Genomic DNA, 25,457 nt, shown 5'->3' on the forward strand with positions numbered 1-25,457 from the left:
AACACTTACTTATTTTTGTTTTCGAAGCAATGGGCTGCAGTTAGAATCCACCACTCACTGAGGATCGGTCCTCCACAGAGATGATTCCCACTGTCAAGGGTACGCATCTGCCATGGGAAATCTACAGTGTCTGCAGGTACCCCGCCTATGATATCCAAAGCTTCTGACTTCTCAGAACTGTTTATTCTTTGGCCACATTTCACTAAGAGCAGAAAGAAGGAAGAGGGAGGAGAGACCCAGAGCCCAACAGTCAAGCCTGGTTGGCTTGGAAGACACTTAAGTTCGATGCCCCTTTCTCACCCCCCAGCACACAGACAGCAGTGGCTCAGCCAGTTTACTACCAGGTGGGAGATCCATCAAACAAAAACAATACCCTACACCCCTACCAAGGGCACCGCAATTTTGAGGTTGTGCTTTTGGGTGCCTTTACCATAGTTGTGCTTCTTGGAAGGGTCTCCGTCTGAGGGCCTGTGAGGAGGGGCACACAGCCACAAGCCCTGGGGCCAGATCTTGCTCTTACACCCTAGTAGGGAAGCCCAAGGGAAACTGACCAGCCCCTCCTTTCCCAACTGATTCCTTTCCTGCATTTTCTGTTGAGATTTATGGCACCACCCGTGTTTCACCCAATTTTAATTCTAAAGATTATCCCAATTGCACCTTGAGAGAAATTAAAACTTTGGCATTTCCTATGTGATAGGATTGTTTTGACAGCTTCTAAAGGGTCTCCAACATCATTTGCGTAATGGGAAACAATAAACATCATAAAATCTAAAATGTTGAATGCTTACGATTTGCCAGGCACCATTCTGTTTTGTCTAAATTAATGAATTTAATTCTCGTACAAACCTCACAAGATAGTTGAAATTATCACCATCTCATTTTAAAGGGTAGACAACAAAGGCAAGTTTCAGGTTAGGACAACTGGCCAAGACCAACAGCTAATAAATGACTAAGCTAAGATTCGAACCTAGGCAGTCTGGCTCTGGAGTCTGTTCTCACAACCAGGCGGCAAACTGCCTAAGCGTTAACCATACTTATACCTGGGGAGAAAAGTCAAGGACATTCATGACATTTCACAGAAGAGTCTAATTGGAGAGGTATATCTACTCGAACCGTCTCTACAGCACACACGGTACCATCACCACACAGCCCCGCCACCAGGCACGTCCCCACCACACGTCTCCGTCAATCACGCCACTCACCACTACACGTTCTACCGCCACCACTGCACATGGGCGCCGCCACCATTGCACATGGGCGCCGCCACCAGTCGCCACCGCCGCTGCCTCTCACCTCTGCCTTTGGGTTTCTCTCCTGCCTCTCCCCTGGCCCTTCAGCTCCTTCCTGCCTCGGGGCTCCTCCCCGCGCTCCTGCCAGAAAGACAGGCTCCTCCCTCATCTGTCTTGCTCCTCTTTGCCTATTTAATTCCTGTGTATCCCTCATATCTTAGCTCCTTCCCTGCCTTTTAAGGTTACACCAGCTACCCTCAGTATAACTTTCTTACTCAACACCCCACCCTCCCCTCAGGACACTAACACCAGTGATGAAGCATTTGTGAAACTATTAACGTCAACTTCCCCCATCAAATTGTAATCTCTGCGAGGGACTCCCATTGCTCCTGTCGAGGAAGACCACGCGTTGTAAGGAACCTGCAGCCCAATCTCAGATGAAAAGGTTGCAATTTTCAGAGCCAACAAGGGAATCTTGGACTTAATATACAACAAGACAATGTTGGATCTCTGGAAAATTTTTTAAGTACTTAATTGAAATAATAATTTGTGAAAATTTAAACAGAATTACCAATGATTACTAGTCAAACTGGATTAATAATTTAAAAGCCCCATATATTAATCTTTTGCTGCATAATGATAGCCACTTACTGAGCACCTACCATGAGTCAACCTCTGTACTGTGTGTGTGAGAGAGACACTTAATAACGCCAGCAAACCTCTGAGCTATGGTTTATTATCTCCATTTCACAGATGAAGAAACAGTCTTGGAGAGATCACGTGATCGCTCAAGACCATTCAGCTTACAAGAGACAGATGGGGACTGTTCGGCCACGTGTGTCTGGTCCTAAAGCCCGGTTGTTTATTCATCTTGCTCGTAGCTGGCGTGGTATGTCTATATTTCGACAAATCATCCACTCAACTCTTTGAGAATCTTATTTGGCTAAAATGATGGTATGCGGTCTGGATGGTTTCTCTCTAAGGCGAACATCAAACCGGCTGAGATATTACATCTAAAGCATTGATCATTGACTGTATCCTGGAAGGGAGGCCTTCTGAGTGAGATGGGAAGAAGGTTTCACCCGGAGAGCCATCTGATTGGTGGCAGTGGCACTCTGCCATCCTCTCTGTAGAACAAGATGTTCACCACAAAAGAGAAAGCAAGACCTGTTGGCGTTTTCTGCTGATGGTTCGGAGGTGTTGGCGCAGCAGTAGGGACACCAAGCCAAGCTGGTCCTAACAGACGCCTTTAAAACTTAAATGGGTAAAAAGTCGTCTTACACTTGGGGCAAAAGGTGCATAGTAATGCATGACACAAAACGGAGCAAGAGCTAATATTTAATAGATTACAGAATAGCGATGGAAAACTATCTGATCACATCTGAATCCTGGGCATGAACCGTCAATACTGAACTCAACAAGGACTAGAAGTTAAGTCCTGCAACGCCAGTCGAAAAGAATAATAGATCCCAAACTCGAGGTTGTGAGAGGAGCTTTGACTTGGAAGTTTTTCATATGAAAATATCAACCACAAGATGCTGTGCTGATGAGATGACCTGACCGATAAGCACTCCACTTCCTAGACTGTAGCATTGGATGGTCATTAATCTGGGGGCTCGAGGTGTAAGAATAGCATTAACAAATGGAGCGCGTTCAGAGGTGAGTAACTAGCATACTGGGAAGCCTTATTATAGGCAACATAAAAGGGCGGGACTTCAGACTTCTGCAGGGTTTTCTTAAAGACGTGATATCAGACTTGCTCAGATCCAGTGTCAGTGGGTGAAAACCATATGCTGGCATGAGAATATCTTACAGTATAAAAATTCTGCCATATATTGTTACAGTCCACCTTGTTGGACATTACACAGGATTGAGGGTGACCTGGACAGTCTGGGGCCTGTGGTTAATTTAGGGGAGTCCCTGGGAGCCTATGTATATTTGTATATTTTTCAATATAAAAGTGCAGTTCATAGAATTCTCTATAGTGGAATAGGCTACCTCTAGGTTCTTCAATTTTCTCACCTTAAAATGAGGGGACTCGGGCTTCCCTGGTGGCGCAGTGGTTGAGAGTCCGCCTGCTGATGCGGGGGACGCGGGTTCGTGCCCCGGTCCGGGAAGATCCCACGTGCCGCGGAGCGGCTGGGCCCGTGAGCCACGGCCGCTGAGCCTGCGCGTCTGGAGCCTGTGCTCCGCAACGGGAGAGGCCACAACAGTGAGAGGCCCGCACACCGGAAAAAAAAAAAAAAAAATGAGGGGACTCAATAAAGTCATCTCTGAGGTTTTTCCCAGTTCTAAAATACTCTGCTTTTGGGCTTCCCTGGTGGCGCAGTGGTTGAGAGTCCGCCTCCCGATGCAGAGGACACGAGTTCGTGCCCCAGTCCGGGAAGATCCCACATGCCGCGGAGCAGCTGGGCCCGTGAGCCATGGCCGCTGAGCCTGCGCGTCCGGAGCCTGTGCTCCGCAACGGGAGAGGCCACAACAGTGAGAGGCCCGCATACCACCAAAAAAAAAATAAAATAAATAAATAAAATACTCTGCTATTACAGTTTAAAATGACAAGGGGGAAACTTACTTACTTAAATTACATTAATATAAACATAACTATTTTTACTAAAATTCTTATATATAAACGTTGAAGCAAACTTTAGCTTCCTTATTCTGAATTTTTCCTTAAGAGGTATGTGATTTTCAGTACAACAGTTTAAATGCTGTATTGATATTGATGTCAGGCTGCCCGTGGTCATGAAGACTGAAGCGTGAACGTATTTACATGAAAAGTCTTATGCAAGTCCAAAAGTTCTTCTATATTTTTACATGCTCAATGGCTCAACTTTGTTGAAAATTAGAATTGGGGCTGGCCTGGAAAAATAAGAGACCCTTGGTTGTGAATCTTAGGAGAGTTCCTGGGAGCCTAAGGGGTTTATATAGTCTGTAGATAAAAAACCAAATGAAGTCTTGGGTCTGCCAGCACTACAGAGCAAACTCCTGGCGAGGGAGTTCAGAGATCTTCCCTTGCAGCTCCCACTGGAATGAAATCACTGCAGACTGCAGATTTTTGCCAAGTGACTGGTTGATCCAGACCCAGAGATGTGACCAAACAAATGAAGATAGGGAGGTCTCATCTCAGCTTTCTAGTTGAGTGTTTTCTCTTTGCCTGCACCGTCAGGGCGTCTCAGAAATCCTTTTGCCCCAAAAGACCCTTTCAATATATTGGTCACCATGAGAGAAAGAGAAGCATGACTGGAGAAACAACTCAAGTCTGCAGAAGGCACTGGTTTTAGCCTGGAAATTTCCTAGCTGGCAGGGCACCTGGTGAAGAGGGGAGCAGTGAGATCTGGAGTCAGAAGTTCTGAGTTGGCCCCATTGGCTAGCTGTGTGACTCGGAGCCACTGATTTAACCTCTCTGAGCCTCAATATCCTCATCTTTAATACAAAGATAAGTATTAACACAGTCTAATGCCTACTTTTTCATGTCACATTGGTTTAGAGGGATGACATTTGGTTTCATTCTAGTTGGGACCAAGCAGAAAGAAGTCTGAGTTTTTGCCCAGGACTTTTGGTCCAACCTGGGGTCATCTCTGGGCAACATTTCCCTGGGAGGATGTACCTGCTGGTCGCCTTCCTGCATCCGTGGCCATTCCTTCTCATACTTTTCTGCCAAATCCACCTCCTCTTCCAAAACTCACGGCTTTAATCCTCAGACCACTTCTCTCTCTACCCACTTTGGCTAGAGTATCTCATCCTAGCCAGACTTCAAGCACCATCTTTATACAGATGCTCTCACGTTTACCCTCTCAGGCCTCTGCACTGAGCTCCCAACCCATTAACCAGCTGCCCTACTCAGTATCTCACAAGGACGTCGAAGAGGTGCCTCAAACTTGACGTGGCCCAAACTGAACTGTGGAACCTGACCCCACTCCACATCTTTCTTGTAAGCCTTCCACAGTACTGGGGATGGTACCACACCCGTCTGTTTGCTCAGGCAAGAGTTATCCTTGACGTCTCCTCTTTCCCTCACTCCACGAGCAGTGCCTCGGTCAGTTCCATCAACTTTACCAAACAATGTCCTTCACCAGGCATCCTCTCCATCCTCCCTGCTATAAACCCATCCAGGCCACCATCCCGGCCTGCCCACTAACTTGTCCCCCTCCTTCCACTCTCGCATCCGCACTCCTACACGGTCTTATCCTCTGAAGCCTCCAGAATGTTTTCTCAAGCACCTCTCATTTCTCACTCTCTCATGGCTTCCCACTGTAACCAGAATAAAATCCAAAATCTTCACTGTGCCTTTACGAGCCTGTCTTTCTCCAGGAGCCCCTTCCCATTCACCCTGCCCCAACTTTACTGGCCTCTCTGTCTCAGGGCCTTTGCACTTGCTGTCACTTCTGCTTGGAAATGCATCTCCCTCTCATCAGATGGGTCTCAACCCAAGTCTTGTCATCTCAGGAAGGCTTTCCATGACCACCTCTTAGAACAGGGTCAACTCCCACCTGCAGACCGCCCATCACATTAGCCTGTTTCATCTGCTTCATACCATTTAACAGGAACTGGAATTAACTTCTTTATTTATTCATTTCTATGTTTAATACTTCCGTCCCCTCGCTAGATGGCAAAACTGCTTAAGGGTAGGAATCGAATATGTCATTCTCTGATATAAAACATCTCTCTCCTAAAACAACTCCCGGCGCGTGATAGACATTTGATATCTGTCAACCAGCAAATTGACAGCATAGCACGAGGCTCCATAAATTGTCCGGACTCAGGGAGATGAATCCATAGTAGGTATTAAGACGCTGCCTTCATTACAGTTATATTATTTATGTTTTGCATGAGACCAGTTAGCCTCCACATGATCCTTCGGGATGTTTTCAAAGAGAAAGCAGCAGAGACATTCCTTTTTCTGATCGCACTGGGCCTTAAAGCTGCAGGACGTGGCTAGTTAGCATCTCCAGATGAACAGCTAGTTACCCCTCTCAGACGGTTTACTTACATTGGCCCTTCACTCTGGAAAACTCTGGTACCTAACATAGATGTTAAATACACAAACACACACACATGCACACGCACACACGGCTTCTCCACACGTTAACTTTAAAGTTGGGAGTGTGTGGGAAGCAATGCTCTGAAAGTGTGGTCCAGGGGCCCTGGCATCAGATCCACTGGAGGGACCTTATTAAAAGTGCAGTTCCTCAGATCCCACCCAGTACTACAGAAGCAGCGTCCTAGAACTTGGCCTTTTGATCAAGCTCCCCATGTGATTCTCCTGGCCGCCGAGGAGAGGGAACCCCAGAGAGGCACAGACCCAAGAAGCCCGTGGGAGGCCTACGTGCCAGGCCGCTGTGTGACCAGGGCAGCTGCAGGGCGGCTGACGTCAGAAGCGCCGCTCTTGCGTCCCTCTGTCCTGTCGTTGGCCCTGGTCTTTGCTCAAGTCGATGGAGGAGCTTCAGGTGAGACTGTGCATTTTCAGTTCAGCAACACTGAGTCAGGGCCTCGCTCTCTGTGTCTGCAGTCTCACAGCCCAGCCTGATGCCCAGGTCACAATAGGGCACTGGGTGGGGCCAGTACCATCCAGACAAGGCAGCCAGGAGGCATCCTGGACCAGGACCTGAGGATTCCATGAGCCAACCCTCTGGGACGTGGAGGTCAGTGTGGAAGCAGGGCCAGAGGCAGTGGAGCAGGAGGACTCCACACCAGTTGCGCTCCTGCAAATCAGGGCATCTCAGACTCACTGATGCACCAGGAAAAAAGAGCTGAAGGCCTTCCTCAGGAGAAGGGACCTGAGGCTGCTGATCCAAACAAGTCAGGTGATACAACGGAGCAAGCACAGACTCAAAGTCCTACAGCAGAGAGCTCACATCACCAGTGGGACCTGAACTTTGAGCCTCAGATTACTCATCTGTAAAATGGGGATAATCATAATATTTACATCAATATATTGTTGGATTAGTGAGAGAGTGTGTGTATCTGGGACCTGGCAAATACCAAGCCCACGATTTTAATTCTCTACCAATTTCATGTCTTCCAGAAAATGAAGGCACATTGAGCAGCCGTTTCTATGAATAAGACGTGCATAAAATACAAAAGCCATGCACAGATGGGCTGCAAGGTGGCTTTTGTTCATATATTTCATTCATTTGTTCGTGCACTAGGTGACCTAGCACTTTACAGAGCATTTTCTATACGCCAGGCTTGGAGAAGGATGCAGAGATAAACAATATTTGTTCTCCGTCTCCTAGAATCTGGGAGAGACATGTGAGCAGAGACACCACGTTAATCCACTGGGACAAGTGTATCACTGGGAGCTGCAGAGGGGCACCCAACCCAGTGTGGAAGGAGCACAGGTGAGTGGTGGGTGGGGAAAGAGGCCACCAGGGAAGATTCTCTAGAGGAAGAAATAAGCCCTGTCTGGGCTGAGTCAATCCACTGAGAGAGATGATGTTAGGGAAGGGCCAGAAGGCATATGTTGTGGGTTGAATGGTGTCCTCCCCAAATTCATCTGTTCGGGTCTTAACCTCTGGTACCTCAGAATGTGACCTTATTTGGAAACAGGGTCATTGCTGATGTAATTAATGAAGATGAGGTCATATGGAGCAGGGTTGGGCCCTAATCCATTGTGACTGGTGTCCTTACAAGAAGGGAAAATTCGGATACATAAACCCACACAGGGAGAGCGCCATGTGGAGACTGGAGTTATGCTGCCACAAGGCAAGGAACTGCCAGAAGCTGGGAGACAGGTCTAGAACAGATCCCTCCCTTCCGAGGGGGCACAGCCCTGCCAACACCTTGATTGTGGACTTCTGGCCTGCAGAACTCCAGGCAGTAACTTTCTGTTGTTCAGAACGACCCAGTTTGTGGCACTTTGTTATGGCAGCCCTAAGGAACTCGTACAGCATTCTAGATGGGCAGAAAATGTGTGCGAAAGTATGGGAACTGTAGGAGTTTTAAGTTAAACCATAGAGAGTTGCTGGTTTAGTAGCTCAAAAAATGGTCTAATACTGGCAAATTCGAGTAGTTCAAACTAATATGTTGAGTTGGAATAATGTGCAAGATTGAGCCAATTTATTAAATAAAGTTCGACTCTGAATACAGTCTTCCCCACTATACAGCCACAGATATATTCTCATGAGAAATCACCATGGACGTGACAGGTGTGTGGAGAACAAGTATTATTGCTAAAGATTGGCAAGAGCTGTAGGTGTAAATGTTTTCCAAAATTCTATGCATATTCTTCCATTTTAGGGAAAATGACTGTGGGACTTTTTCTTTTCCTAGCTCTTTTAAGGCTTTACAATTTATTTTTAAAGCTCTTGGGGATATCCTGTTGGAATAAGCGAAAAGCAGATGAAATATTAGGAAGTTAGTTCATGTTATTCGATGTGGAGTTTTAACATAACAAGCATTTACTATCCGTCTCATAGCTATAAGCAAAGCGTTAGAATTCATCAACCTAACATATCTTTTCTCTGCCAGGAGGGGGCCTGAAATGGGAGACACAGACTCCTTATCTCTGTTCTTTAGAAAACAACACGAATTTGAGCTCAGCAGAGAGAAACATTTCATTGCAGCTATAAGTGTTTGCAAACTTTGGGGCCCTGGAGGGCACGTGTTCATATGAGGTGGAACAGGGCATAGCTAAAGAATTCCCAAGGTCACCAGGCTTAACCACGTGGCTTACATGGCTGGCCCCAGAGTTCTGAACAGGATAACACAGCATACGCATGATCTTCATTCAGATCCCAAAGAATCCCCAAAATCTCCCAGCACGTACGTACATGAATTCACATTTTTATCAAATTACCATTGCATGAAGACACGTGTCCACACCAAGACCCGTACACAATGTTTACGGTGTTTTTATCAATAAGTACTAAAAACTAACACCCTACACATGTCTGTCAGTTGAGTGGATAGCCGGTGGTCCATCCAGACAACAGCAATAGTCCTCAGCAATAGAAAGGAGCAGACCGCTGACTGCAGACCACATGCTATAACCATGAACCTCCAGTGCCTTCTGCTGAGTCGAAGAAGCTGGAGAACTGCTACCTGCAGTATGATATGCACAGACAGGCAGAGATAGCACATCAGTTGTCCCCAGGGGCTGGGATTTGGGGAAGGGGATGGGTTCCAAGGGGCACCGGGGAACTTTCTGCGGTGGTGGAAATTTCTGTGTCTTGACTGTGGTGGTGGTTACATAGCCATCTTGCACTTGTCAGAATTCATGGAACCATACCCCTTAAAAAGGTAATTTACTAAATTTAAATTATGTGTCAAAACCAGACTTTTTAAAAATGCCTTTGTGCACTTCAAAAAGCCACTGTGGGTGCTTCCCTGGTGGCGCAGTGGTTGAGAGTCCGCCTGCCGATGCAGGAGACACGGGTTCGTGCCCCGGTCCGGGAAGATCCCACATGCCGCGGAGCGGCTGGGCCCGTGAGCCATGGCCGCTGAGCCTGCGCGTCCGCAGCCTGTGCTCCGCAATGGGAGAGGCCACAACAGTGAGAGGCCCGCATACCGCAAAAAAAAAAAAAAAAAAAAAAAAAAAAAGCCACTGTGAACCACAAAAGAATTGCCTGATTTATTGGAAGTGTTTTCGTTGTGATCTCAAGGGCTGACCACGTGGGGAGAGATTCCTTTTTAATTCTGGCTTAGTCTGCTCAGGCTGCCATGACAAAATACCATAGACTGCTGGCTTACACAACAAAAAATTTATTTTCTCACAGTTCTGGAGGCTGAAAGTCCAAGATCAAGGTGACAGCCTACCCGGGTCCTGGTGAGGCCTCTCTTCCCGCTTTGCTGAACGCTGCCTTTTCACTGTGTCCCTCTTACGGCCTCAGTGCAGGCTCATGGAGGGAGAGAGACCACTCTGCTAGGCCTTCTTGTAAGGACACTAATCCTATAGGATCAGAGCCCCACCCTTATGACCTCATTTAACCTTAATTTCTTCCTTAGTGGCCCCATCAACAAATACAGTCACACTGGGGGATAGGGTTCCAACATGTGAATTCTGGGTCCATAATAAATACCCAGCAGGCAGGACACTCCGGTGCCCCCGAGGCCGCAGTACCCGTTGGGGATCTTGCTCAGGTACTGCTGGTGGTAATCCTCTGCGTAGTAGAAGGTCTGTCCCTCCCGGATGTCGGTGATGATCAGGCCAAAGCCGTGCTCTGACAGAACCTGTGGAGGGAAAGGCGCCATCAGGACCCGAAGCGCAGGGATCCTGGGAAGGAGGAGGGCCAGGAGGTCAGGATGCGAGGGGCAGACGCGCGGCCGGGGGTGTGCAGTGGTCCTTGGGGCCCAGGCTCGGCCGCTTCCCTGCTGGCTTATTCTGGGCAACTGTCTCCCTTCGTGTGCCCCAGGGCGCTGGGGTCTGAAATCCGGGTTGGGTTGGATTGGGTTTGGTCCTGGCTGTAAGTTATGCTCCACCCTCTCCACCACCTCTGCCCCCGTGGGTGTCGGGAGGCCTGGTTTGGGCCCTGTGGGTCTGTGTGAAGCCACCCTGTTTCCAGGGGAAGCAGCAGGGCCGTGCGGCTCCCCGGCTGCCCTGGGGAGGCTGGGGTCCCCGAGGGGCTTCGCGCCCGGCCGCGGTGAGAGGGGATGGCCCGGCGGGAGGGGGCGGGGAGGCTGCAGCAGCACCCAGTGCCGCCCCCTCTGCCCCCTCACAGGCTGGACAGAGGATCCGCCTTGCCGGCTGTGGCTCTGGGCAGCGGGGACCCTGCCAGGATACCCTGGAGGGCACGGGCCACCTGGGGTCCGGGCTCTGCCTCTCCAGGCTGGAGCCTCCAGGGAGTGAGGACAGGGGAGGACGTGGCCTGAGGGCCTGGTCAGCTCCTCACCGCCCTCTGTGACCCAGTTTAAGGCCTGGTGGCATCTGCTGCCAGGCCAGGAACACATGTAAACTCCAGTGGGGAAGGAGAGCGGAGCTATTTGGGGCAGGAGACGGATGAACAACTAGTCATTGTTCCCCGTGGATCTTAGCCCGTTTCCTTTCCCTTTTGGATCTCAGCTGTGCCCTAATTCTTTCCTGGTACAGGCCGCCCGGGGTATCTGAGCGCAAGGCAGCAGAGACTCGGCCCGGGTTCACTGATCCCGTCTTGGACAGGGGTGTGCGGTGGGACCTCGGACTCGTGTCCGCAGTAAGGGACGGCCCGCTTTCATACAGCTGGCGGCCCGCGGGCTCATGGGGATGGAGTCCTCACATCTGCCAGGAGGAGCGGGTGGGTCTAGTCTTTGAGTCCAGCGTGAATCCATGGCCTGACCTTGTTCTGAGCCCTGTCGTGACTTTCTGAATTTCCATGCAGCCCACTGAGGTGGAAACAAGGAGGCTGATGGCTCCAAAGCCTCAGGCCCGGGCTGTTGAGGAAGGTGGCCTTGAGCAGAGAGGGGTTCGAGAGGGTCCCCGAAGGAAATCGAATTCCACGAAGGGACAACGAGCTGCGGGCATCGATCGTAAAGTGTCCCAGTGAAGGAGGGCGTTTCAGAGACTGGCCACAGCCTTCGGCCACAGGGATAAGGACAGAAAGTCTAGTTGCTGGAATCCAGTGAGAACGGCAGTTACGGAGGAGAGATCCAGGCAGGAACTGGGTCAAGGAGGGACCCTGCCACTGGCAGCACAGTGGCCCCAGCCAGAAGGGACAGGGAAGAAATACCCCAACCCCTTCCCTTCCTACCTTGTGCCGGCCAGTGCCTCCCATTGCCTAGGGCAAGCCACGTGACATTTAGGATTCCCCCAGGTGACCGGTCCTTAGGAGCCAGCCTCCCGGGACTCAGGGAAGGACAGCCGGTGCATTTGTAGTGGTAAAACGGGGACAAATGGAAAATTACTGCACGGCATCATCTCACGCTCCCTCCCAGAGAATAGAATTGAAAGCTGTGAGCCACTCTTATTTCAGGACGGGTAAAGATAGCCAGCTGCCCAATAAGGCTTTTCGTGGTGATGTGTTGGTCTCAGCCTATCGATAGCCAGGCTGTCAGCTAGGAACGCTGGTGGCACTCGTCCAGACCATATTACTTGCAGCCAGCCCCGGCGGGTATCTCCCCCAGTGTGTGGCTCGAGCAGCCTTTGTGGTTCGTATTAGGATTGCAGGATGCAGCAAAAACCATCAGGGAACTTTGAGGAACAAGATTTTATTACTCACAGGTCCTGGAGGGTACACAGCACACCTGAGGGGCCGCACAGCCAGGTTGCAGGGAGAGAGAGAAAGAGAGAGATAACAGACCCGGAGATCTGGTTGCAAGTAGGGTCTCTAGGGTCTCACAAGTTCATTATTTATTGACTAATTTAAAGCATGCAACCAGGAATTAGGGTGCAGGAAGGAAGAAATAGGTCACTTGGGTGGTTGAGGGTCCGCCTGCTGATGCAGGAGGCGCGGGTTCGTGCCCCGGTCCGGGAAGATCCCACATGCCGTGGAGCGGCTGGGCCCGTGAGCCGTGGCCGCTGAGCCTGCGCGTCCGGAGCCTGTGCTCCGCAGCGGGAGAGGCCACAACAGTGAGGGGCCCACGTACCACAAAAATTAAAAAAAAAAAAAAAAAGAAAGAAAAAAAAAGAAATAGGTCACTCAAGCAGTTATGTAGGTTACCCGGGGCTTTCTGGGAAAGGGACCTTCATGGGTGAGGACCTTCACAAGCCTGGTTCCTTATCTGGTCGTTTTGCTGGTGGCTGTGTCATACAGCTGGCAATATGTTTATTCAGCATGGATGTCTTTCAAAACGGATGGCTCCGCAACCAAAAACTTAAAATGTCAAGCACTGAAGTTCCACATATATAATGTACTGTGCTTAGGACTTTGCAGGTGTTCTCTCGCTTCGTTCTCATAGCGACTATTTGAGGGATTGTTCGTCTGCTTTCCACATTTAGTCTATCAGTGTGCCAGATATTGTATCTTGATGTTTAGCCCCATCTCTGCCTTTCTAAACTGTCCTAAGAATTGTAGATGCTGAAAGCTGGTCACGTTTCTCAGAGTCCCAACAGGCTTCAAATTTAGATTCTCAGGCCAGTTTTAGGAGGCAGAAGACAGACACTGTCTTCCCTTAGCACTGTACACAGGCCCGCAGATTTCAGCAGAAGACGGTTGTGAGGTTTTGCCGTTAACTTTGGATGTCCTCTGGCAAATTGTTACCCTAATGCTGAAGAGAATAATAGGGTCATTAGCAGTGAGTTCCCATGATTACTGAGGCTTACAGAGCTTCTCGAAGCAAGCAACTGTTTTTCCTGGTCTTTGCCCTCAAACCCTTTTAATGGTTCTGTAAGCATCCATCTCTATGTACTATATCCCTTTCAGTTTGAGATACATAGAGTATTTTCTATTTTCCTGATAGAATCCTGACCGATACAGTTATTTGGTATTGAAAGTGGTTTCAGGAAATAAAATACAACTGCAAAGATGGGAATCGAAGCTTTCTTGTCAGGCTTGATTTGATTTGAAGGCAGTAATGACCTCGTCACTGGTGGAAAATGCGATTCTGGGAGTCCAGGGTATGCAGTGTCAGAACAGTCTCTCAAATTATTACCTGTCATTCTTGGAATCCTGTTAAAGGAGAACAAGTGGGGTTTGCAATAGAATTTTCTGGTGGAAGAGATAAGTACAAGGGCTACTGTCACCGAATGCAATGGAAAGTTTACCAGAAAAACAGCAACAATAATATTGGAGTTTTACATTTTCAACTCAAAGGCATCATCTAAGGCCCAGAGAGGTTTCTACAACTGCCCTAAAAGAACCTCTCATCTACTGTATCAAAAATTAGGCCCAGAGTTCTTCCTGCAGGTAGCAGAATGACAACATAACTTGAATTCATGACTTCTTTAGGTGCTTACATGAAAGGTGATTAATTGGACAAGAAGGTGACCAAGAAAATTGCAATGGAATATTTGGATGGATTAAGATGAATTAGTATACTTTAAAACCTCAAATCCCAGGACTTCCCTGGCGGTCCAGTGGTTGGGACTTCGCCTTCTAAGGCAGGGGGTGCAGGTTCGATCCCTGGTCAGGGAACTAAGATCCCCACATGCTGCACGGTGCGGCCAAAAATAAATAAAATAAAATAAAACCTCAAATCCCACTGAGCTTCTGTTCCTATCAGAAGCAGCCCTTCTACCCCTTTCTGGGAAGGCTAGTCTCCTTTTCCATGAAGACTTTGTAGTGACTTAACTGAAGTACTTTCCCAGGGGATGCCGATTCTCCCCATAACCCATCCCTACCACCTCTCAGGGCAGTCAGAACCATAAGTAGAGCCATCACAATAGACTTCATAGGGGATCAGTTCATCTGACCCAGCAGAAGATATTATACACATTAGAAGAACTGCGACATTCTGCTAATGCATGTTTGTGGACACCGGAGGATTATGTGGGAGAAGAGATTCTAAGGGAGTTAAGCAAAGGATAAGGTAAAATGTGATTTGGCCAAATTTATCAATTTGGGTGCCCTTAAGAGAAAATCTGTGTTCCAATGAATTCTCTGGAGCAGCTAGAAATGGCTCTGTTTGTTTAGTTGACAGACTAAAACCCTGGACAAAAATAAATGGCCTACATTAAATGGAATTCTTCTGTAGAACATAAAGGAAGGAATACAAAATCTTGGATAGGAATGTCAGAATGGATTTATTAAGGGTGACCTTTTCACCCATCCCCTAACTCCATCCCTTAAATGAGTCCTGAGGACACCATGGTAAATTAGGCATTGAAAAGTACATTTCCATAAGGAGAATCAGCAAGGCCCTGTGGGGGCCGTCATCTGTAGGCTGAGGATGATGTAACACGTAACCCATCTTGTGGAAGGTTGATTGCACTTGACTTCTTCCCTTGTGGAGTAAGCAGTAATTTTTCATCATAGAAATAGGCATTTATTCTGTATCTGGATGTGTCTGCCTTGCTCACAAAGCTTCTGCCACCCCACTAAATGCCTAGTTACTCATCATATGGTTTTCCACTGGGCACAACTTCTGATCAGCTGGGTATAATGCAACAGAAGTGAGGCAAAATGTTCGTGCCCGTGGCATTCACTGCTCTTACCATGTATCCCAGCACCCGGAAGGAGCACGCCTGCCAGAAAAGAGGAGTGGCCTCTGCTGAAGTTTCTGTAACTGAGCTTATTGAGATCTAACAACGTACGAGGCTGAAGTGCCCTTTTACAAACTACGGTGCCTCTCAAGGGCCGGTATTCAGTATATGGTGCTGATTCTCCCATGACCAGAAAACATGGGTTTGTAAATCAAGGGTTAGAAACGCAACTGGAATAGTCATTGGCTCCAATTACTATTCACCTAATGATCCGCTCTAAAGCTATTTTGCTTCTTATCACAACTTTGAGCTGTGAAGGTTTACAAGTCTTAGTTCCTAAGCGAGGAATGCATTTATCAAGAAACACAATGGGGCTTCCCTGGTGGCGCAGCGGTTGAGAGTCCGCCTGCCGATGCAGGGGACGCGGGTTCATGCCCCAGTCTGGGAAGATCCCACGTGCCGCGGAGCGGCTGGGCCCGTGAGCCATGGCCGCTGAGCCTGCGCGTCCGGAGCCTGTGCTCCGCAACGGGAGAGGCCGCGACGGTGAGAGGCCCGCGTACCGCAAAAAAAAAAAAAAAAAAAAAGAAAGAAACACAATGGATCTATCGACCTGAGAGTTGAGACTGCATCCTGGCAGCTTGGAGCTCATCAAGCCATTGAACCAAAAGGCAAAGAAGGAGTTAATGTGTTGACCGAGATGATCGATGCTCTTTATTTTTGTTAAGACTTATTATTTATTTATTTAATTTTTGGCTGCATTGGGTCTTAGTTGGGGCACGCAGGATCTTTCGTTGTGGAGCATGGGCTCTTCGTTGTGGTGTGCGGGCTTCACTCTAGTCGTGGCGCACGGTCTCCAGGGCGCACGGGCTCTGTAGTTTGCGGCACGCGGGCTCTGGTTAAGGCATGCGAGCTCATTAGTTGTGGCACGCGGGCTTAGTTGTCCCGCGTCATGTGGGATGGATCGAACCCGCGTCCCCTGCATTGTAAGGCAGATGCTTTACCACTGGACCACCAGGGAAGTCCCTGATTGACGCTTATTATCGAGAGAATAGAGCTATGCTGCAAATAGAGTTTGGACAAGGAAGAATATGTCTGGGGGGGGTCCATGCAATCGTCTGGGGATGCTGTTAGTATTTCATTATCCGTAGGGAGAAATTAATGGAAAAGTGTAGTAACCCAATCTAGGCAAACCACCAAGAGCTCAAAACTGAAAGTCTGGGTCACCCCACCAAGTAAAGAACCACCATCAGCTGAGCTTCATTCAAACTGGAAGAAGGAATGTACAAATACCAACCTCAGAATCAGCTGTAGACTTGAGAACTACGGTAGCTTTCCAGATCTTCATGTTTGCTTTGTTATGTATTTGGTTCAACACTTTTTCATGTGTTGCTGGTGGTTAAATTGATTATTTGGTCTTTAGGATCTAAGACTGTGGTTGCCATGGAGGTGCACGATTCAGATCTGCTTTAGAGAACCTGTTGCAAGGAGCGAAGCTGACGTCAGGCAGCCTTTGGCCGCTGCTCCTTTGGATCCATCACGGCACTCAGGCCAAGACCACCCTTCTCTTGGGCTGCATTCAGCCCAATGTCTGAGAGCGGCTGAAGGTACAGGAGTGGGTCCATTACTACCCAACGTGGCAATCTGCCGGGAGATCTCGAGACTTTCTCAGACCTGCACTGGAGTCTGGAGATGCCCTGCCTAATGCTGCTCCCCTGCCCTCTATCCTTCCCAGGCATTTCCCTTGGTAAGTTCCTTTCACATATAATTATGCCTTGGCATCTGCCTCTCGTAGGACCCAAAGTGACACAAAGATATAAAGGTGGAATGTGGTAGAGTTGAAAGAGAAATGATTATCAGCCGGAGATGGGTATTGTGGTTTATGAGACTTTGGTTCCCACTTTGGGGAAGAGAATCAGACTGTTTTTGTTCGTATGAAGGATATTTGTACTTGTTTGGCAGGAGCATGCTGTTGTTACTTTTCTTTCTAGAATGTTTAATATGATAGAAGTTTGTGTGTGTGTATGCTGAGAAGCCAACGTGGTGTGGGTTTGCTAGATAGTGTCTAGTATCACTCAAAACCCGTTTCCCTGAATGCTGAATCCCCATTTTTCTGTGTCATAGGATCTGGAAGTCTCTGAATTGCACTGGCCTTATGCAGGTGACTTTCGGTCCAGTGAGATGCACTTGCTAATATTTGAGATGCAGAAAGGCAGCAGGCAGTAGCGGTGGCAGCTGAAGCCAGTCTCCAGTAGAAGTGAGTGTTTACAGGGGCCTCTCAGTTCCCTGCTGGTCCCCAGTTTGAGCTGCAGGACAGCTGGGCAGGGAGAGAGGGAGGCAGGTTTCCTTTCTCCTTCCCAACCACTGGCTGCAGCCCTGGCCTCCTGGCCTTGGGTCAGAGCTGCAGTGATGGGGCCTGAAAACTAGTAGAGGTCCCTGACTTCTGTTTAGAAAATCACTCTTACCATAAGAGTAGGCTTAGTTAAAGGGCTGCTCCTCCAGTTTTCCAGTGATTTTCTAGACTTTTTAAATGTTAAACAAAAATAGTGAATTAGTTTATCACCCGTTAATGATAAACTTTTTTTTTTTTCTGGCTAGAACCTTTATTATTTCAGAAAGAGGCATCCTATGTAACTTGAGGTGGTTAGAGTGGTTATTTATGGATTACTGTAATAAATATTTGTCAAAACACCAACTATCTCAATAATCATACACATTTCATTCATAAGAACTTCCAAAAATAACTCTTCTGTATCAAAAAACTTATAAATGGCACAAGAGAATTAAATAATGGTCAATGGAGGAGAGAAGGAACATTCTGCTAGGGGAAACTCCAGTGAAGCATTTTCTCCATTACATTTTTTTTTTTTTTTTTTTGCGGTACGCGGACCTCTCACTGCTGTGGCCTCTCCTGTTGCGGAGCACAGGCTCCGGACGCGCAGGCTCAGCGGCCATGGCTCACGGGCCCAGCCGCTCCGCGGCACGTGGGATCTTCCCAGACCGGGGCACGAACCCGTGTTTCCTACATTGGCAGGCAGACTCTCAACCACTGCGCCACCAGGGAAGCCCTCTCCATTACATTTTTGATTGATATAGTTCAGGAAAAAGAAGCCTCGCTTTGCTTCCTTTTTTTTAGTGATTCCTCTGAGCGGGAATGCAAGAAACTAAATCTGAAGGGGAAGACTGCTTTCATAATCTCAAGTGTAAACCGTGAATAGGCTTTTCTGATAAAAGCTTTAAAGCCTGAAGAGATAAGAAAGGCAAGCATGTATTCCTTTAAACATTTCAGTAAATTTGCAAAACTATTCAGCAACTATGCACATATTGTTTGTATACTTAAAAATGCAACAATTTTCATGCTTCAAATATTTTTTCCTGAGTGTTTTAAGGATATTTTGTTCCAGACAATTCAAAAGTAAGACTTACACACACACACACACATAATATATATAACAGGAATTCTCCACATTATTAGCATCGTGGACAGTCCTAACGGTGTCAAACGTTAAGAAGCCAGGGCTTCCATGGTGGCACAGTGGTTGAGAGTCCGCCTGCCGATGCGGGGGACGCGGGTTCGTGCCCCGGTCCGGGAAGATCCCACGTGCCGCGGGGCGGCTGGGTCCGTGAGCCACGGCCGCTGAGCCTGCGCGTCCGGAGCTTGTGCTCTGCAACGGGAGAGGCCACAACAGTGAGAGGCCCGCGTACCACAAAAAATAAAAATTAAAAAAAATTTATAAAAAAAAACATTGAGAAGCCAAACATGATCACATCCATATCGTAAGGAGAGCCCGCAGAATCACCTATGTCTTTGTTTTCTGCTCGGTGCTTCTGGCAAGTTCAGCAGATGTACAGCCATGTTTCCAAACATGTTTCCGAACATCCAGACCCCCTCACCGGCTCACCACAACTACACGAGTGCCAAGTTCTAAGTATTCAAAGAAAGACTGCAGGTGTCGCTTCACTTCTCTCTGGTCCCTTTACCAGACGCCTACATCACTTATGACATCACTTGTTAATGTTCCACGTTCCAAAATGAAAAATGCAGGTACACAAGTTTGCTAAATTTCACTTCACCAAATAAATTTAGAAATAGATAAAATACTTAAATTCCTGCAACACAAAACTTGGTTTTCATATTCATTAGAACATTTTAGAATTACTCAAACACGAGAATTGAAAACGTGTGTGCTATTTGGAAGAGAACTACTGAATTGATTCTCCAGAAGAAAAAGCACACCTGAAGCATCACATTACAGGAACACCTGAAACATGTTGACAAGTTCTTCCCTTCCAAACGTCAACGAAAGCTCCTTGCACAAACTATTTAAAGAATATCTGCCCCTCTTAAACAAGCCAGATATCTGATGTATGAAGGAAGTCAGAAGCTGAGTCACTTCATTTCTTTCTGTTGCCTCCAGTTGCTAGAATACTGGCCACTCACATAAATATGTTTAATGTATCCACGTAGATTCCCAGCATCGAATTGATGGGATCATATTTTTGAACTGCATACACTGGTACTACTTCTGCACGCTTGATTACTTTCTGTGTGTCATACAGAAGAAACGTGCTGCAAAGAACTAATCCACCATAAACTTCCACTGAGTACAGAGTGGCACCAGCCGCAGTGGTAGCTGGAAGAAACATAGACCCCAGTGAGGACACAAAGACGACACCCAGGCCCACGCCCAGGGGTGCTCCCATGTTCAAAAACTTCTCACTGGGTGCACACATGGCCACAGTGGAGAGGCCTCCCACAATGCCAGCTGTGCACCATGCAGCTCTGACTAGAAGAGGCCCCCCCTAATATCATCAGAGGAGCCACCACTGCACCCATCACACCAGAATGTAGTAACCCAAGCAAGATGCTTTGGGCCTGGGCTCCGGTCATATGATGTCGACTAGACCAGTATTCCAGCTCCAGTCATGGCTGCAAAGGTTGCACCAATTGTCACCCAAGAGGCTCTTAGCATGAATTCATGAGGGCAGGAGTTCTGCTCCCTGCCAGGGCAGTCAAAGATGTTATGCCGATACTTCCTGCTAAGTACACATAGGTGGAATGAATTCTATCCTTCCCATACTGAGGCCAAATTACAGCTTTTTCAGTAGCTCCAGTCTCATTAGACATTCCCAAGCCATAGTAGCATAAAGCTCCAAGGCCAACAGCAGCCCCTCCAGCAATAAACCATCTTCCCATCCGATCAATTTTAAATATGTTTTCCAATGATGGCTCCAAAGCTGCCTCCTTGAGTTCTTTTTTTTTTTTTTAACATCTTTATTGGAGTATAACTGTTTTACAATAGTGTGTTAGTTTCTCCTTTACATCAAAGTGAATCAGTTATACATATACATATGTTCCCATATCTCTTCCCTCTTGCATCTCCCTCCCTCCCACCCTCCCTATCCCACCCCTCTAGGTGGTCACAAAGCACCGAGCTGATCTCCCTGTGCTATGCGGCAGCTTCCCACTAGCTATCTAATTTACATTTGGTAGTGTGTATATGTCCCTGCCCCTCTCTCACTTCGTCACAGCTTACCCTTCCCCCTCCCCATATCCTCAAGTCCTTGCTCTAGTAGGTCTGTGTTTTCCCACGCCGAATTCCAATTCTTGTCTTGGCGGCATATCCCCTGCTGGGTGTTAAGAGCCATCGAATTTTTGTGATGGAATTCTTCACAACAGGGGAGGCCTTGGTGAGAGCTGGGTGGAAAACCCGGGAAGGTAGTGTCCAGAGACACACAAGTCTTGCGGCCAGCATGGTGGTGCACCAGGTTTACCAAGCAGATCTGAAATGCTCAGCCCCTGGTCAACTCAAGCGCGCAGTTCCCCTTCTGGGCTGGTGAAACGCCACTGCACCCACCACCCGTACCCTCCGCCCACCTCTTACTGATAAACCATTTTTAAAATCAGCTTTACGTGAATGATAGTTTGGTGTAGACAATTTAAATATGGTATTATTCCAATATCTTTTGGCTTCCATTGTTGCTGTTGAGAAGTTTGTCAATTCACTGTTCCTTTATAAATACATTCTCTCTTGCATGTGCTGATTTTGAGATTTTCTCTCTCTATTGTCTTGCCATTTCACTAAAATGTGCTTAGAGATATATATCTATAAATTCTACTTGGGATTTTTGGTTACCTGAACTGGAAGATTCATATCTTTCATCAGTTATGGAAAAAACTTGGTCATTAATTTATTGGACATTTCCTTTTCTCCATTATTTCTGTCGTCTGCTTCTAAAACCCCAGTAGTCATATGTTAGACCTTTTCAATCTACCCTCCTTATTTCTTAACTTCCCTTTCACATTTCTCATGTCTTCTTTTAGCATTTGGGGTAATTTGTTCAGATTCATCTACTGGTTTACTGATTATATTTCTTATGTCTATAAAGACTGTTTGATTCTTTTTCAATTCTGCCTGGTCATCTTTGACATTATTTTGCTTTCAGTGTCAAGTTTTCAGTTCCCTCTTTTTTGAAATATAATTGTTTATATTTATTATCTAGTAACTTATATGGCTGAAGTCTTTAGATGTATAATCTATTCTTCCTGCACTTTCTCATGATGGCTGTTTCCTATATGAGTTTAGCAATTTTACATTTTGGACTCATGTTTTACTGAACTTGATCTATGGGAATATGTAGGGAACTATGTTTAGAGTTGCCAGAATTAGGAGAAAAACAACAACAGGATGCCTAGTTAAATTTGAATTTCAGGTAAACAACTAATATTTTTTGTATAAGTATTTCTCAAATATGTTATGCTGCATATTTATACTAAAACTTTTTTCACTGTTGATTTGAAATTCAAATTTAATTCTATGACATGTATTTTACCTGGCAGCCCTACCTATGCTCGAGATACATGTCTCTAGAGAAGATTTTTTCTTCTTTCTTGAATCTCTTGAGAAATTAAATTTTGGTGTTTTTGATCTATGTCCATGGTTAACTTTGAACTTTAGCCACCTCTGAGGGTGGGGTCATGTTTGCCATTTCTCTAAGGAGAGTTCTCTTCCCTTCTGTTGCTGAGACTAAAACAAAGAATTAGGCTCCTTTCATCAGAGGATTTTTTCTCTGAGCCCACACTTTCTATGAGGCTGTAACCCATTAAGTGTCCGTTCTTTGCGAATGGTTCTCAGTTCCTACAACCTACCCTCCAAGAGCTCAAGCCCTTGTTCCCTACATCAAGGGTCCCCAACTCCCCAGGCCACAGACCAGTGCCGGTCCTCGGCCTGTTAGGAACCGGGCTGCACAGCAGGAGGTGAGCTGTGGGCAAGCGAGTGAAGCTTCATCTGTATTTACAGCCGCTCTCCATGGCTCGCGTTACCTCCTGAGCTCTGCCTCCAGTCAGATCAGCGGCAGCATTAGATTCTCATAGGAGCGCGAACCCCACTGTGAACTGCGCATGTGAGGGATCTAGGTTGCATGGTCCTTATGAGAATCTAATGCCTGATGATCTGAGGTGGAGCTGAGGCAGTGATGCTAGCACTGAGGAGTGGCTGCAAATACAGATGATCCTTAGCAGGGAGGTTTGACTGCATAGAGACCATAAGAAGTCGACTGCTTTCAGACTCATAACGAAACTCTATCAGTTGACTTCCTGGGTGGCGCAGTGGTTAAGAATCCACCTGCCAATGCAGGGGACATGGGTTCAAGCCCTGGTCTGGGAAGATCCCACATGCCTCAGAGCAACTAAGCCCATGCGGCACAACTACTGAGCCTGTGCTGTGGAGCCCGCGAACCACAACTACTGAAGCCCACATGCCTAGACCCTGTGCTCTGCAGCAAGAGAAGCCACTGCAATGAGAAGCCTGTGCACTGCAACGAAGAGTAGACCCCGCTTGCTGCAACTAGAGAAAGCCCGCACGCAGCAATGAAGATCCAACGCAGCCAAAAATTTTTTAAAAAATTTTTAATTTAAAACACCTATCAGTGAGTGGCAAGTGAAAACAAGCTCAGGGCTCCCACTGATTCTGCATTATGATGAGTGGTATAATTATTTCATTATATATTACAATGTATAATAGATATTTCTACTTCCTTTTGGGAAGCTCACTCCCTCTGGAAGCAGCCTCCCAAACCCTCACCCCAGCCCCTGGCTGGTGAACCTGGAATGACCTTTCTCCTTGACCCTACCACCTCTTCACAGCCATGCTTTGTTCCTGTACAGAGGTTCAGAACAGCCCCACTTCTGAATCAGTCTCTGCCAGGCCAATGGAGAAACCAGGAAGACAGCACACCTATAAGTGCCATCTTGTAGGAAGGAAACAACCTTGACCCTAGAGGAGCTTCTGGCCTTCTCCTCCTCCCGCTCCCACATCCTTGTCTGGCCAGCCTCGTGCCTTGGGAAAGGATCAGAGTAGTTTATGACTATGCTTGGTTGGGGAATCACTGTCTCAGAGTTATCTCAGGATGGTGGTCTACGTGAGCTTCATCCGATGGTAAACAGTTGGGGAGATGCGATTATAAAACAGCCCAGGAAGGAAGAATCCAAACTTTCTTTCTACAGTGCTTCTGGGTACTAAAAAAAAATTACCATCATTCTCATGTTTTGAGCTTCTTCTGTGTTCCAGGTTTCTACTAAGGATTTTACATGTGTAATCTCATTTAATTTAATCCACATAACTTATTCGAGGGCGGCATTACTGTCTCGCTACAGATGAGAAAAAGTGCAGGAGAAGAAGGTGAAGGAGTTAGGTCAGAATCACAAAGCTAGAGTAGTGAGGCCAAAATTCAGACCTGAGTCTTCCAAAGCATCACGCTATCTAGCCCAGGGAAACCTAAATGTGGTCTTTCTGTGGGTTCACAAGGGAAGACACATGCCATACGTAGGTGGCAGGAGCCAGGGATCTAAACTCAGACAGAACTCTGAGCTAGTGAACAGCCAGCCCAGGGAGACTTCCCCATCAAAAGGTAGTGGGAATAGACTGTGAGCTCCTTGACCACAGGGGTCTTGACTGTCTTGTCAACCACCATATCGCCATCACTTAGAACAGCACACGGTAGCCTGGATGTGTACGATGACTGAATACAATGTGTTGTCTACACAGATGGCAGGCAGGGGAAGAGAAACTTTGTACTGATTTTCCAATACTGGGTGTATAGTCGCAACTAGCAGCCAACCTTTGGATATGGTTAACCTCAGAGGAGGGAGTAGGTGTAGAGCAGATACTTTTCAGTACACAGCCAATGGGAACACACTTGGTGTAGAGCCCATGGCTTCACAAACCTCGTGCACTAACCCACTAAGCTACCCAGCCTAGACAATATGTTGAGGAGACCTGATATAAATTAAGACAATGCGTCCGGAACTTACAGAGTTCTTGAGAAGCACTGTGCAGCCGTCAGAACCCACCACCGATGTATGATTGAGCCTCCACAGAGGTGTTTCCGAGAGATCTGGATACACACTTGCCATGGGAACTCACCTTCCTGGACTTCAAACAGTTCATGAGCTTTTACCAATGTTGAGTTTGAAAACTTGGGTCTGTAGCCACATGGAGCTTCATCTGAAAGGGAAAAGAAAGAGCCATTTGCACATGAGAAGCACTGAGAAACCCTTCTTATCCCGTATTCCCAGCATCTTCCTAGCTGAGACCGGTGATGGAGCTGAGTGAAGTGAGCTGGTGCAGCGGGCATAGACCTCAGACAACACCAGCCAAACACACCTCCTTTACTGTCTGTCCCTCACATTCAGGAAGAGCTGTGAGATCTGGAGAGGTCAGGGTGGAGATCCATCAGAAGCTGTGAAAGCGTTGGTGGCAACGGAGAAGTGCCAAAGATGTGCAGGGTCCATTCAGGAAACAGGAACCATGCAGGACTGGAACAGGGAAAGCTTAATATCAAGAATTATAAACTACAGCAGAGGAGTAACTACAAAGGGTCAAGAGGACTCCAAGAAGAAAGGAAGGACCAAACCTGGCAGGGGAGTCCCCTCCGCAAGGTTGGGATTCACTTTGCACCCCAAGAGAAGGCAGACATTTGCCAGTCCCTATTACTACACATGCAGGAAACACCCCTCCAGAGTACAGCCGGGCTAGAGCATCCTTCCTGGGTGCAGGTGGCTGGGGGACAGGTGCGTGGAGGGAGCTGAGGTATGCTATTTACTAACTGTTTTTGTAAAAAGCTATTTAGATATTAGGGATAGTAATTCTTTATCTGAAGAAATATTGTAATTACTTTACCCAATTTGTCAATTTCTTTTGTCTTGACATTCAGGAAATTAAAATGTGTTGCTGGGT

At 47.3% G+C, this 25,457-nt stretch overlaps 1 protein-coding gene and 1 pseudogene across 1 annotated transcript in view; one reads left to right on the forward strand and one right to left on the reverse strand.

Annotated features, from left to right (window-relative positions):
* The first annotated feature begins 1,982 nt into the window (after positions 1-1,982).
* Positions 1,983-25,457, forward strand: part of PRSS55 (serine protease 55) — a 61,844-nt gene continuing 38,369 nt past the window's right edge. The window contains exons 1-3 of the mRNA XM_067040006.1: positions 1,983-2,888; positions 7,466-7,570; positions 16,643-16,966. Coding sequence (XP_066896107.1) covers positions 16,912-16,966 — 55 coding nt within the window. The 5' untranslated portion in view covers positions 1,983-2,888; positions 7,466-7,570; positions 16,643-16,911. The remainder of the gene's footprint in view (positions 2,889-7,465; positions 7,571-16,642; positions 16,967-25,457) is intronic.
* LOC131761080 (growth hormone-inducible transmembrane protein pseudogene) lies at positions 19,525-20,772 on the reverse strand (annotated as a pseudogene).

The sequence above is a fragment of the Kogia breviceps genome, chromosome 8 (genome assembly GCF_026419965.1).
Source record: "Kogia breviceps isolate mKogBre1 chromosome 8, mKogBre1 haplotype 1, whole genome shotgun sequence".
Classification (NCBI taxonomy): domain Eukaryota; kingdom Metazoa; phylum Chordata; class Mammalia; order Artiodactyla; family Physeteridae; genus Kogia; species Kogia breviceps.